Genomic DNA, 15,670 nt, shown 5'->3' on the forward strand with positions numbered 1-15,670 from the left:
TCTAGAGATTGTCCCGCTATTGCTCACGGGTGTTATGTCAGTAAGAAGAATGCTGTCAAGGGATAAGATATAATCCAAAACATTGTCACTTCCCATTACTCTGTGGAGTATAAGAATGGCTATAAAAGTATCAAGTATTAACTTCTCATTGTGTGAGGGATGAGGTACAGTTTGACATAGCAAATGGTGGTACAGAGGCATTTAACTTATGTTAAGACTCTAAAGAGGCTACAGAATGTCTTGGGTTCGATAATCATAGTTTTGTGTTCTTGTTCTAAGAAGCGACAGAGATAAACTTCCACCTTATTTATGCGCTTTGTAAATAGCTGGTAAATTTTACGTTCAGAGCCTGATTCAGAGATGAGTGCAAATCCCGTCGTGACTGCAATTCTGTACGCACTGGACTTGCGAAAATATGCTAATGACTTAGCTGATGTCGTGTGCACGCCGCACGCTTCCGTACAAAAGTGAGAACTTCGGAAACATTGGTTGCACACTGAACTTCTGAGCAGGCCTATGTCGTCTCAGACAGAACGGCTCTCCTAAGACACCGGGGCAGGGGCATTTTAAAAGAGGAGAAGGCCCGTGTGCAGTCTCAGTGCGGGCCTCATCCTCCTGTCAATTTTCAAACACTGCACAGTGACAATTAGGAGCTGATTGGTTGGTACTTTATCTGTGTCCACTTTATATCTCTCCAAGGCTTAGTACATAAACCCCATAGTACCTATGGTACCTTTAGAATAAACCCAAGGTTCCTGAACCCAAAAACTGTTGAACCTTGTTTCCTCGCAGGGCCATAAACTAGGGTGGTGCGACCTGTGCCATGGCACAGGGCACCGCAGAGCAGGGGGGCGCTGTTCGGGCCTCTCACTATTCTGTTTATTATCATTCTCACTTGCAGCTTCCTCTTCTTTTATCCCCAGCATCTCCTGGCCCCTACCCATGAGGCCATGGCCCTTTTCCGGGTGTGCATCTTATATCCCTATTTGAAAAATTGGGAGGGGGCACCAATGCTCTTTCTGGCACAGGGCACCAAAAAGTCTAGTTACGGCTCTGTTTCTTTGAATAATCTTTCATTACATAGATCTTATTTCTCTGCAGGACAATGCTTTATTATTACCTCTGGCATCCTCTAGTCTACACCATCGTGGTCCTTAACTCTAGCATATCCATTTAACTACAACTGTGCTAATAATTTGGTATATCATGTGTTGTTGCTTTAAAACTGAAAAATAAGCAGATTTAATAAGAAGAAAGTGCAAACAGCCAGGGATTTAATAATCAAATTCATAAAGCTTGTCATGATTAGGAATGTATAGCTCCAATGTCCAAAAAAAATACTTATTGTATGTGATGCTCTTTGATTCACCAATTTAGTAGGAAAGTGTTCCTGGAACCTATTCTTTTATTGGAGTGTAAAGTTATTACACGCACATTTTAAAGCTAGATGTTTAGCAGTTTTCAGTGATTGTGTTTGTCTCCTGCTCATTTCAGTAAATTAGCCTGTTTTCCTGCAGGTTTGGGGGAGACTTTTGCTTTCCGAAATTATTGATCTATTCTTGGTACCTTCTTGCTTTTCTATGTGTGATTTTCTAAAAAATAGGAGTTCGGACTTTACATGTTTGTAGAAATTACATTTTGTTTTCTCATCTTTCAGTTAATATATATATAATTCTCTAGGACAGTGGTGGAACCTCTGGTTCAAGCAGCCAGCTCAGTGGACACCGTGCATGTCCTCATCTCATAAGTTTCTTATTGCACTTGTGCAGAGAGCAGTCACCTTCTGAGATCAACCAAAGTGTCAATGTTCTTACATGCATGCTATAAGGTGAATTATATTGGTCGGGGAGTCAATTATATAATATTGACGATAATGAAGATATTCTATACCAGTTTCCCATTCCTTATTTTAACAAATTTACATAGAGTTTGGTAAATGATGCATGTATTCTTGGTAAATCATGTGCTTGGTAAGCCAATATAATATACTTTATTTTTTTTTTTTAATAAGTTCAGCTTTTAACTCTTACATGTTTTAATTTTTACAGTAACATGGACACAGAGCGACTTTGTGGTGAGCTAATTTTAATTATCTTTTGTGATCTTTCATTTTCAATATATGCTAATATACTGTAGCCAATTTTCTTTTAAGTGGCGTGCCTCCTTTAGTTTTGTAATTATTATTTTGTTTTGCTGCAACAACTATTGCTAGAGCTATATATATTTGTTTTATATCTGAATTACTATAACTAAAATGTGGCAAGTGAGAAACTCCTCAAAGCAGACAAAAATGAGCTAGCAATTAGTAGATAGACATACAGGGCCTGCTACAACTGTATTACATTCATGGGCATAGTTATAATGTGTGCAGGGAGTGCCATTGATATGGGGCCCATGGGCTTAGGGGGCTTAATTCATTTGCACCCAGGTCATATAGTTGTCTACCAAGTTGTCTACAAATAACTGGGGCACAGCAGTGTGGCATAATCTGTACTGGGGGCACTGTGTGGCATAATACTCTTGATTCAGAGCCACACTCCATGCAGATGTTCATGCAGTTAAGCGAGTATTTGCAACTACGCATGTGTGAAATATTCTGAAATCTTATGGCACACAAAGGTGCTGTTGTGATCTATTCGAACGGTATCAGATGTGTGGTGGAAAAATGATGGGTGTTCCTGAGTGGTTCTGAGAGGTTGCTACTTATGCAGGCAAAAATAGTCTGTTCAGTGGGCATGTTATGGGAGTGTCAATGCAAGAGGCTTAATTCACAGATGCAAAGCCACAAGCATAGGCGGCCGTGGTCAGACGTAGACACTGTACCTGCCAGAGGGCTGGTGCAATTTTCAATGGTGCGACTGATGGTCATCTATAAGGTTGCACCAATTAGTATTACAGTCTGCATGGGGTGCTAAATGTGGGCGTCCTAGTCCTTGCATATTCGGCTGCAAGGATGTACACAAGGGAAAGCGTATATATGCCTTTTGCATAAGTTCCCAGATGGGCAACCTCCAATAGACACTGCTGCGGTCACTTTTGCGTGCGACTCAGAATTAGATCCAATGTCATCTAGGGCACTACTATGGAGCATAAGATGAATTAGGGCACTACTATAGGGCAAATGATGAACTAGGGCACTACTGTACTATGATGCATAAAATAAACCTCTCTAAAAGCATTGAGGCAAGAGCCCCTTCAAAAAGTTCCTATGGGGCCCACAAAGTTCTGACTACACCCGTGATTACGTTACCACCAGCTTATTCTGCAAGACAGTGCCTATTATTCCAAGTTGTAGCTTCCTGGTAAAGTTAGAGGTCTGTTATCAAGACCCCTCTAATATGAAGATTTTCTATCACTGGTCATTGCATTGATAGAAATTCTTCCTTAGGGCTACATTTGTAATATTATGGCCTAGCTTCCTCCTTTGTTGGCACCTCTTGGATGATGCACAAGATCCATTCAGCACTCACCATAACAACGAGGGAAATTTTGCGCAAGCATCTGCATAAAAATTTAGCAGAATCTAAGTACAAAAATTAAGCATCATCGCAGATCATTCAATTGTCGCTGTCCTGAGTGAGTCTATGGTCCCAGAGAAAGGACGTGGGAATTGACATGCCAGAGCCATATTCCTTGCATATGGGATCACAGTTGCAGAGAGTGACACGTCCCTGAAATGGTCGCAACACGCCTGTGTTCTCTGCCTCCCTGTTACCTCCCCCAAACGTTCCCTGGCTGTCAGTCACACTGCGAATAAATAGTCACTGAGTAACTACGGTAATATACGGTGACGCATGCCCCATGCAATATTGATGTATGCGCAGATTGCAGATTATCGATGAACTGTGAAAACATTGGCATAGCTACAACTCTGAATCACCCGAAGGGCCGGACAAAACCAGAGTACACTAATGTTGTGTATTATGGGAGTGCTGCAGGCGTGTCACTGAAAGTGGCTGCATACAGAGATGCACACCCGCTCATGCACAAGGCCTTTCTCAGACGGAACAGGGAACAATAGATAATAGTAGTTTATTAACAATTGCTGCTGGTTAATGGGAGAGTGTGTGAGAGTGCTGTAAGGCTGAAGCATTATCAGGCAACTATATTATAGCTGCCATTGGGGATCTAACTGACACTGGTACAGAAACATATTACTTCAAAGATAATATATAATATTACAGTAAGACTTTACTGTATGAATTTGATTCTCATGTTTCAAAGTATGAGTCGCCATCAAACAAAGATGCCTACACATACAGAGGTTTCTGATGGAATACATTCTCAATGCCTCATTTATCAGTTGAGCTGAATTCTTCCTTTTTCTTCATTAGCTTTTATTACAATAATTTTCATATCATGAGCTTAGTGATAACATTTCTCCTCATCTGATCCCATTTTCTTGCATCTCTGTTAATAATTGGCTTTTAATAAAAATTCAACATTGTGGATTTTTGTGATCTGAGACTCAGGTAAATTTACTAAAAATAGTTTTTGGTCGATTTGTGCTTTTTCTGTGGTATCGCCCAGTTTGGCAAAATGGTGGAGATTTACTAAAGGCAAATTCGCATGGAATATGCATGTGAAACACGACTTTAGACAGCGGCCATCATCTACAGTAACTTACCATGGGCAGTGTCTGGACGGAAAATATCCCCTTTTCTGAGTGCTCCATCTCCTCCCTCCCCATAGCCCTCCGCCCCCCTGCAGCTGGTCCAAGCCCTATAGTGTGTGGCTAGTTACTGGGGGCTCAGAGCTGGTGTTTGGCATCCCCGTGCAACTTGTAAATTTGCGCCATCTATAAAGGGACAGCGCACGCCTTCGGCACACCCTCAAAAAGATCTCACAGGATCTCTCACAATAATACTGCCAATTCATATGACATCACACAGAGTAGCACAATCTTATTCACATTACACCGCACATAGGAGCTCATTCAAAGCTGCTTGCAAGCGGCTCGATGGTGCCCCACTGCGCATGCGCCGGGTCCGGCGTGCGCGAGCCACGTCCAGTGACTGAACTTCAGTCGCTGTGGAGCTCGCTACATGACGGTGCGGCTGTCGATGGTGAGTGACAGCTAGCCCCGTTTTGTAGGCAGGGAGGGGGGTAGCTGCACAAATGCAGGTGTTCCCTTAGGAATACCTGGCGTTTGTGGGAGGCCTTACTGACATCACTAGTGATGTCAGTAGAGGACTTCATGCTCTATTAGAGCAGGAAGTCCACTCGGCCTTGCGGTAAATGAGATCCTACCACAGGGTCTCGTCGCAAGGCTGATGGTCACCATAATCGCGACGGCCTCCTGGCCGCTCGCACAAGCTGTGGGAAGTCTCCCACAGCTTAGTGGGCGGCCAGAAAAATAAAAAAGCACGCCCATCAGACCCTGAAAGCTGCCACCGGCAGCGAGCGGGTCTGAATCAGGGCCATAGTGCCCCTGATTCACATTACACCACATAGTTTTATTCACGTTACGACACACAGTAGTACCCCTTATACACAATGCCCACAGTAGTGCCCCGTATACACAATGCCCACAGTACTGCTCCTTATACACATAATGCCTACAGTATTAGTGCCCCATTTACAATTCCCACAGTAGTAGTGCCCCTTACACATAATACCCACAGTAGTAGTGTCCCTTACACATAAAGCCCACAGTAGTAGTGCCCCTTATGCAATGCCCATAGTAGTAGTGCCCCTTACTCAATGCCCACAGTAGTAGTACCTCAGGGTCTGCTCCAGGAGTATGAGCACCCTGTGCCGGCCCGCTGCGCTGTGCCCTGCTTTCGACCGAAATTGGGGGCATGGCCTCATTACCATAGGCCACTCCCCCTACGTGACATTATTTGGAGGCGTGCCTTCTTGGCACGCGTCCAAGTAACATCATGCTGGGGGTAAAGCCCAGCCTTCCGTCACTGGCTGGGCTTCCCCCAGCCCTCTCCCATCTGTGAATGGATGCCGCACGCATGCACGCTGCATCCATTCACACTCCAGGGGTCCGGCACTGCCGCACAGCTGCGGCTGTGGGGGTCCCCAAACTCCCGTTTTCACCAAAAGCGGGCCACTTCGGCCCACGGGCGGAACAGTGGGACAGTACTGTCCCACTGAAATTGGGATGTTGGAGCGGGGTGCGCCCCTGTTCAACCGCACTGGTCGAACACCCCTAGAGCCGGCCCTGTAGTACCCCTTTCACAATGCCCACATTAGTAGTGCCCCTTACACATAAAGACACACACGACACCGTACTTACCTGAAGCGCCCACCACCACCTGACAGCTCTTCACGTTCAGCACTATGGGAGAGACATAATGACGTCTCCTCCTACACACACTGCGGCGGGAGCCACCGGGCACCAGCTGGTAACAAAATTTCAGCAGACGCCCGGCAATTGGAGAAAGCAGTGACGGCACCTCTCCTGCCTGGCGCCTCCCTGCTGTGTGGGGCCGGCTTACCGTATCAGCCCGGCCCTCTGTGGGCTGGCCCTTTATTCCTCCCACTTCATACGTTCTTCCCTTCTTCCCTCTCAGCTCCCTCTTTGTCCTTTCTTTCTTCCCCGACGGGACCCATCCCCCTCATTTCCCACCGGGTTCAGCTGAAAATGTAGCCTGCAAGAGGGAAGAACCAAGGGCCTGATTCAGACCCGCTCGCGAGCGCATAGCGCTCGCAAGCGGGTCGATGGTGGGCCAGTGCGCACGCAGCGCGCATGCTCAAGCCCCGTAGCAAGTGAGAAATCCATCGCTCCAGGGCTCGCAACAAAACGGGGCGGCTGTCGATGTTGATCGACAGCTCGCCCCGTTGTGTAGGTGGGGAGGGGGGGTGGCTGACCAAACAGAGGTGTTCCCGAAGGAACGCCTGACGTTTGTGGGTGGCCCTACTGACATCACGAGTGATGTCAGTAGTGGACTTCCTGCTCTAGTAGAGCAGGAAGTCTACTCGGGCTTGCGAGAACTGAGACCCTACAAAAGGGTCTCCTCGCAAGCCTGATGGCCGCGATAATCGCTACCATCTCCTGCCCACTCGTACTAGCTTTGCTTTGCGAGCTGACAGGGAAAAAAAATAAAATTCCTCCCCGCCCTGATTAGCAAATAGCGAGCGCCTCTGAATCAGGTCCCAAGTCTCATCACCCTTCCTGTCTCTTCATCTTCTACATGAATGTAAGTCAGTCACATGTTTCAGTTATATTTTTAGGGGCATATTATCCACATTTGTTGGAAATCCGATACCCGCAAAATGTAAGTATCCCCTGAATGTCCCTGGATGAGATTTTCAATATATCTGGGCAGAATTGAATTTCTTATTGCTGCAAATAGCATCTTATTGTTGAAATTTTATTGTAATACTCTATTATTTGCATTTGTTGTATAGGGATATTTGTCATTCCCATAGTGTCCTCTATGCTGTTTTTAACATAAATGTGTGTGTGTGTGTGTGTGTGTGTGTGTGTGTGTGTGTGTGTGTGTGTGTGTGTGTGTGTGTGTGTGTGTGTGTGTGTGTGTATATGTGCACTCTTTCCCAACAGGTAAAACAACGTACCTAGATGCCTTCTGTGATGTAATGTAGAAAACCAAATGCAATGAGCAGCGGCACTTACAGGACTTATGGTGCATACACACGGTCAGATTTTCTTTCAGATTTGAACGATAACGATTTTAAAAATCGTTCAATCACTCATATCTGAAAGAAAATCTGACATGTGAGCCTACAACGATGAATGATGCACGTTCCCATTTGTCAGATAACGATATCTGACATCTGATATGTTTGCAGTCATATTTGGTTGATTTAATTCATTTTAATACTGTAAAAAATCGTTCGTAGTTCATGAAATCGTTGGTAAAATCGTTCATCTGACAAATCGTTCATCGTTCATCTTACAAATCTGATCGTGTGTATGCACCATAATAGTGTAAAGATTGGTTATACAGCTCTAAGGGGTCTAGTTACTAATGCTGGCCAAACACGCTACAATTATCGGTCGGGGCGATCCGCCTGACATCGGCGGATCGCCCCGATAATTGTAGCGTGTGTGCGGGCGACCGAGGGTTAAATATTGCTCGGTCGGGCATGCAGGATTGTCCAGCATGCCCGTCCAATGCGATATTTACCTGGTAACTGTCGGCCGCATCGGGCAGTGTATGCCCAGCGCGGCCGACAGACAGATATTTCCTGTGTTCCTTCCTACAGAAGGAACAGGGAAATGTCTCCTCCCCCAGGGGCGGAGCCGTATGTCGGGCTATACACTGTGAGATTTCTCTCACAGTGTATGCCAGCGACATCTGCGGCTGGCAGCCGGCCAGATAAAATGTCTGTCGGTCTGACAGACATTTTATCTGGCTGTTTATGCCCAGCATAAGCAGTGTTAAAAGCATACTTACCTACCTTTCAGAATCTCTTCCCGGGAGAAGCCCGAACAAGAGAAGCAGCAGGGGGCCGATGAAATGCTGTGATTCATGCAGAATCACATCTTAAGCCCCGCCCCCTTCACGGAGACCCGCGTTCGCCGCGGGTATTCTCCTCATTCTGCCCACTTCACTAGGAAGTGGGCAGAATGCGGGAGAAATGCCTACCCTTCCGGGGGTGCGGGGTTACCCGAAAAATCGTGAGCCTCCCGCGAAAACCGGGAGGGTAGGCATGTATGGTTAGGAGACAGAGTGAAAAGTGATATGAAAGTGATAAGGTACCAGCCAATCAGCTCCCAACTGTCATTTTTCAAACACAGCCTGTGAGATGACAGTTGGGAGCTGATTGGCTGGCACTTATCACAGACTTATCACTTTTCACTCTGTCTCCTAACACTGCTTAGTAACTAGACCCCTAAACCTCTAAACTTCTTGTCAATGTTTCAAGTTATTCAACTTTCATCGCGACGCTCTCAGCCAATCAGCAGACCCTGCAATAGAAACAATCCCCTGATTGGCTGAGAGCATTCTGCTCTTAGTCAATTAGGGCTTCCCCCTAGTCTCCTATGACAGTGACTCACATGGCAATTGTAATTTCGGGGGTAGCGATAAACATACAATAAAGGGTTAACACAGTGGTGTGTACATCCTGGCATTTTTTTAAAATATTTTCTTTACAGAGTAATGTCCAGGCATGCTGGCACTTATGGTTCTACAAGTGCCTGCATGCCGGGGCAGGCTTGCTGGGACCTGTAGTCCCACTGGAAAGAACAATATTATTTTGTATATCTTACAGAATTATTCCAATATTCAACACCACCAGGGATGCGGCAAATGATGGTTGTTCCTTGGAAGGGGGGACCCCATTTTATCTTTGGGTCCAGACTTTCCAAGACTTTCCAGCCTTAGGTTGACAAGTTTGGGGCTGGTTTTACATTGTGGCAGGGGGACCCAATGCTGTATGTCTTCCTTATATAGTGCAAGCCACCCGGCTGGTTCAGCTCAGTGTTGGATCCCGTGCCACCCCCCCCCCCCCCATTTTTCAGTACCAAAACAAGCTCAGGAGGTCCAAGCCTTGTGTGTGTGTGTGTGTGTGTGTGTGTGTAAGGGGGGTTTACATTAACCATTTCATTATTAGATTACACATGATACCCTGCAGACTGTCAGCGAATTCATGCTTCTATTTGTCAGTAGAGCCTATTGTAAACAGAGACTGAAATCTCTAATGCCAGAAACCGTTGAGTATCACCATCGGGTCTAAATAGACAGTCAAATAAGGAGTTATAAATGCCCCTTGTGTTAGATGCTGACACTGCTTTTGAAGTTTCATTAAGTTCTATCCCATTAGTGGCAGAAAAGGCTTTTTTACGCAAACTTGCTTTTCTGGCATCCTCAATTCTATGTTTAGTCAGTGCCCAAAGCTGTTTTCTGATTTTCCCGTTCCTGCCTTAGGCTGCCTCTTTGTATGCATTTGCTGGCTTCAACATCATGGCCCCTCTAATATCTGATCTAGCAAAGTTTCATCAAACAACTCACGATGTGTTACCTCTCTCCTGGGGCATTTTGTTTTAATGAAGCGTGTGACTCCCATTGCATTATTTAGCTTATGCAGATACCTGCTGAAGAAAAAAAATATCTGTACTTATACACATTAATCACAAACAAATTAAGACTACTGTTGTCCATGAGAATGGACTTCTGAGATCCCAACTCACTTCTTCTATGTTTCTTTCTAGTTATCTACTGTGATACAAAATTGCCTCCCTTTATGTTAGATGACACACGAGATTAGATTTAAGATTCTTCAAGTCCTCATCCAAAGACTCTAAAATATGAAGTGGATACTTTTGGATGTGATTGGGGCAGTTGATGCTGCCGGAAACAAATTGGCCGGTTCTAGACCTAGTGGAACGCAGAGCGAACATTTCCTTTGGTGCCCCCCAAAACCAAAAATTAACGTTTTTCAGTTGAAATATAGTGACCCCTCAGTAACCTACACTACATCAGAGAGAGAGAGACACTGGAAAAAAAATTAGACAACGGGTAAACTGAGCAACAGACACTGACACACTAGACAGAGGTGAGAGAGAGTCTGGCGGTGACAGACAAACCATCGAGGGGAGGGAAATGAGAGAAACACCAGAAAAAGTAAAAAAAAAAAGGGGAAAGGGGCAAATGATACTGAAAATACACTCAAACATGGGGAGGGGGTCTTGTAATCTAATCTGCATGATCCACATGACTGGTCTCTAGGCTGCACGGCTTCTGTCTTCCTGTGGCAGTCCCATGACATCACTGGGGCTGCTGGACCACAGGAAATCCCTTGGGAATCAGTCTCACTGTCCATAGACCAGAGAAGAGACAGCACCTGCCCAAAGCATGGGGAAGGCCATATGGAGCATGGGGAGGTAGTATGTAGTTGGGGAATGCAGCATGGAACAGGGGACAGGATGGAGCAAAGGAGAGGCAGTATGTAGCGTGGACGGCAGCACAGACTAGGGGGCAGGATGGAGTAGAGAGGAGAGGCAGTATGTATTGGCAGAAGGCAGCATGGACCAGGGGACAAGATGGAGCAAAGGAGAGGCAGCAGCTGTATTAATCAGGAGGGCAGGCGAAACAAAGCGGACACTGAGGGGCCGGGCTGGCTAACGCTGTAAATTCCAGACACCATCCGTCTGGGATTGCTAATTCTCCAGACTCCGAACAGATGTCTTGACCATTAGCAATCGCAGATGGGTGGTAACCCTGACAGCAGCTGCTAAATACCATGCTACAGCTCTCTGGGCGGCGACCCTGTCAGCCCGCCCCTCGAGCCGCCACTGATCATACCTCTCCATAGGCACTCATACTGACAATGAGACACATTTGTGCTGGGTAGTCCAGTCAAACGAATTCACATTATTTCCAGTGAGTGCTAATTACAGTAATAACTGTAAACTAGCTCCACTAATTATTCTGCGTCAGCAGTATGAGTTGCTGGAAAGTGGCACTTTCAAGTTCTTGATCTTCAATGTGCTTTGAAAAAAAAATGCATATTTTATTAAAAAGCCTATATGTGTCCTATTTTAACTTCCTTCAGCCCTGTTAACAAATACCTCTTTTACCCAATGTTTAGTAATGCATTTTTGGAACACTAAAACATCTCCTTTTTATGTTCGCTTTTGTATTTCAGATTATTTCTCAGAATATTTGGGGGAATACAAGAACGTTCTCGCTGCTCTGCAAAATCTGAATGTAACTATACTAACAGCCATGGATAAAACAAAGATGGTGAGATAAAACTTAATAGTATAAAATGATCATTATATGAGCATTGAATGCAGCTGCTTACAAGCAAATAGATTTGTGGGCTAAGGTGGCAGTGTCTGTAAAAATAAAAATGTTTGCATCTGACTGTGGAGGTATATGGGATGTGTGGATAATAATAGCAGAATAAATGCTATGGGGCTTAATCAGAGTTGAATGTATACCCATTTGTGTAGCCTATCTTGTATGAATTCACACTGCACACGCTCTGAAAATGGGTGAATGTAAATACGGTTGATGCAGAGTCATACACATTTCAATAGCGCCTACACTTGCGGCAGAAGAGGCAGAGCTAGTGTGTGATGGAGTCTTCTCACGTATGCAATGTTCAGTGAGGGCATGTTAACACAACTGCATGCTATATAGAGCTGGACATAAGCAAAAATAACACTGTTTGGAGTCGTAGCTGTATTGCACCTAATATAGGGTAGGCTCAAGTACTCATTGATCATATGACTACGACTAAGCCAGCTGCACTTGCATACAACATACCAGACTTATTTCCATCTCTGTAACAGGCCCTATGTGCTCTGATTCTGAGTCAGACACTTTTGTGAAAACTGACACTTCTCCCGGTTTCGCACCGACTGCGCAGGCATCTGAATTTCAAAACATGGAGTGCGCATGCGCCACATGATGTGTCCGAAGTCGCAAGTAGGTGCATGTGTGTCCCATCTTGTGCGAAAGGATACTAACGCAAAGTAGGTATTTCTGGACAGGCGATTCGGGCGACTGGGTGGTGAGTTTCAAGATGCATGCAGCGGCTATTTCTGATGGGAGTATCATGGGTGTGTATCTAAAGCTCTGTATGATTTGTGTGTATGGGGAAGGGATGCCTGGTTCTGATAAATCTCATGCACCTATCATGGGGCAGCTGCAAGTTCTCATACTAATGATGATGACTGCGCCTACGGACGCTAGAACAGTGGGCAGGACAGGCTTGCACGGATTTGTGACTTACTTTGGCAGATAGTTGTATTAAAGTAAAGTAAATACAATGCTGCAGCTGTAGGGAAAGTGTCCGACTCAGAGCCAGCCCACAGAGCACATGTATGGGGCATTGCTTGATTAGAATGGGCACAGAGCGCCTTTTTCTCTCTACAAAAGGACTTGAATTTTACATGATAGGGCATCAACCCTGACTTGTAGAAGCAGGGCCGTAGCTAGGGTAATGCGGCCAGTGCCATCGCACAGGGCACCACAGGTCAGGGGGCGCTGTTTGGGCCTGTCAAATTTCTGTTTATTATCATTCTTGCTTGTAGCTTCCTCTTATTTCATCCCCAGCATCTCCTGGCCTCTCCTATCTCTTCCCTGGCCCTTCCCCATGAAGCCATGGCCCTTTATTGGCTGCATTATGTCCCTTTGAAAAATGAGGGGGCGCCAATGCTCTTTCTGGCACAGGGCACCAAAAAGTCTAGTTACGGCTCTGTGTAGAAGAACTTTTGATCCTAAGCACATTTTTATACAGGAAAGTGCATGCGTTATATGGGCAACTACCAATAAATGAATAATTGTATAATGTAGGACAGTGACACATGTAATAATGTCTTCTCATTCACATGTCTAATGTAAGACATAAATGAAGCTGCAAATTGCAATGCTTTAGGAGAAAAATGTATAAGATATAATGAATGAAGATGACTCAGAGATGTATGCTATGCCGATGTTTACGCAGTTGAGCGATTATCGGTAATCTGCATGCGTCTGAGGCACACTGCGCATGCGTCTGAGGCACACTGCGCATGCGTTAAGTTTTATTACTGTCATCGCTTGCAGGGAGGATCTATTTGCAAAGTGGTTGACTGGCAGGGACCTTTTGAAGGCAACTTAAACACAGGCGACCGGGTTCGGAGGGCATGTCTCAGCCTGCGACTGTGATCGACGTATGCAGTAAACATGACTCCAGCGTCTCAATTCTCATGGCCATTCTGTATGACAGTAGGGTTACTCAGAAGGCCAATTATCGACTGATCTGCTGTGTCTTTGTACTCAGTAGTCGCTTGGATTTGTGAAGACGCCGGTGGGCATCGCAATACAAATTCTGGCTCCATGCGACATATGCATATTTTTGCATAGACGCTATATCCAAATTTACAGCTAGCATGGCATTAGTGTACATCTCTGTTGTGGGAACTGTCAGTAGCCAGAGCCAATCAGCGGCCGCTCTACAGTCAGTATGGCCGCTGATTGGCTAGCGGGACTTGCAAAGCCCATGCAGTCCCGTCAGCTGGCATTAGGGAGGTATCAGTATGTGTGGCAACACACATACTGATACCCGGTGCGTGGTGCGATAAGTTAGTTTTTTTGTTTTACAAAGGCCATGGATTACTGCGGAGACCAGCGCCAGGATATAGTTGAGTATGAAATCTTTTTTGCAGGTCCAGTCAACACGGATTCTGCTGGAGAAGGGGACAGAAACATCTGGTATAGGTAAGTATGTGTGAATGGGTAGGAGTGTGTAATAAAGTTATACTTTGCACGGTGTGTGTGTTTTGTGTTTATTTAACTATTTATTTTACAGTGGGGGTACAGGTGCCACCCATCTGCTGGCACTTGTAGTTCCAAAAGTGCCAAAGGGCAGGCATGCTGGCACCTGTAGTCCCACTGTAAAATACAATAATTTATTTAAATTTCCAACTTTATTACCCCCGTACCCAACGCTCCAGGGATGCGGGGAAGAGCCCCAGGCTTCAGACCAAGCCTGGGGTAAAGGGAAAGGGGGATCCCTTTTTTGTGTGGTCCCCACCTCCCCTAAGATCCCCGGCTTGGCCTGACCGGCTTGGGCAGCTAATGCTTTGGACCCGGAGCCCCGGTGAAAGCGTCTCCGGGCTGTGGCATTACAGCCCGGCCGTTTTGGGTCTGGTGCTGGTTTTAAATATAGGGGGGACCTTATGCAATTTTTCCCCCCTATATTTTTAATGAGGACTGTCCCTGCAGCTTGGTGTTGGTTTCTAAATTACGGGGGAACCCTAAACATTTTGTTCCCTGTAATCTTAGAAACCAGGACAGGCTGGTAAAGCTTTAGGGGGGGACCCTATGTCATTTTTTTGAGGCTATTTAAATTGATTTTCTTTATTTACAGGCAGAAACATACATGAATCACAGCAATCTGTGTATGTTTCTGCCAAACTCTCAGATCACAGGCAGGTGTATTTTTTTCACGAGTTTTTACAGGAGAGTTTGCCCATCTCATGAGAGTTTAGAAACTCTCTGCTTGGTAAATTCCAGAATCCTATCTTCACCAGTGAAAAGGTTCTCAATTTTTGCCAATGGTGAATTGAAGAGAGTTTGCTAACTCTCCAGTATATTCCCGTAGCAAAGGAGATCTCTCTCCCGAGTTTGATATTAGTAAATTTGAGAGTAGTAAAAAATGGCCAAACTCTCCAGAGTTTGCAGACTCTCCCAAACTCTCAACTTAGTAAATTTACCACTAAGTTCTGCACCTAATCACAGCACCACTGACCCTAATCTACCAAGCTAATAACACCAAGTTATCACATATGGTGGAGAATGCGGGCATAAAGATTCTACGCATAAAGATTCTACGCAGAAGATTCTACGCATAAAGGTTCTACGCAAGAGTACAAATGGAAATATGGATGCTTATTGCACTACATAATTGGACTCTCCATAGGAGGCTCACTGCACCTGCGTGATGGAAGGCTCATCAAGGTGGTGAGTGAAGAAAAGTCTGTTGAAGTATTTCATGGAAAAGTTGTATGCATGCCTGCAAATCATGGTTTAAAGGTGTGCAAATTTATTGAAATGACCAATTATGCAGTATATACTGTGTCTGTGAAGAGAAATGTGTGTAACCTCTAATGTTGAAAACCTGCAAGAAAAAGTGGTTTATTCTGCTGAATGCTTAGGACCTGCTTGTTAATTTCAAGGTGTGCTATACTGTGTCCTAGACTTTTTCTTTTGCAATTAAAGGGAAAGAGACTTGTTATATGCTGTTCATTTGCATT

The 15,670-nt window shown here is 45.1% G+C and overlaps 1 protein-coding gene across 1 annotated transcript in view; it reads left to right on the plus strand.

Annotated features, from left to right (window-relative positions):
* NECAB3 (N-terminal EF-hand calcium binding protein 3) overlaps positions 1 to 15,670 on the plus strand; it is a 176,054-nt gene that overhangs the window by 38,747 nt on the left and 121,637 nt on the right. Inside the window, exons 4-5 of the mRNA XM_088480807.1 lie at positions 2,049 to 2,074; positions 11,569 to 11,666. Of these exons, the coding sequence (XP_088336933.1) occupies positions 2,049 to 2,074; positions 11,569 to 11,666 (124 nt within the window). The remainder of the gene's footprint in view (positions 1 to 2,048; positions 2,075 to 11,568; positions 11,667 to 15,670) is intronic.

The sequence above is a fragment of the Taudactylus pleione genome, unplaced genomic scaffold (genome assembly GCF_031769625.1).
Source record: "Taudactylus pleione unplaced genomic scaffold, aTauple2 ptg000256l, whole genome shotgun sequence".
In the NCBI taxonomy this organism is placed as follows: Eukaryota; Metazoa; Chordata; class Amphibia; order Anura; family Myobatrachidae; genus Taudactylus; species Taudactylus pleione.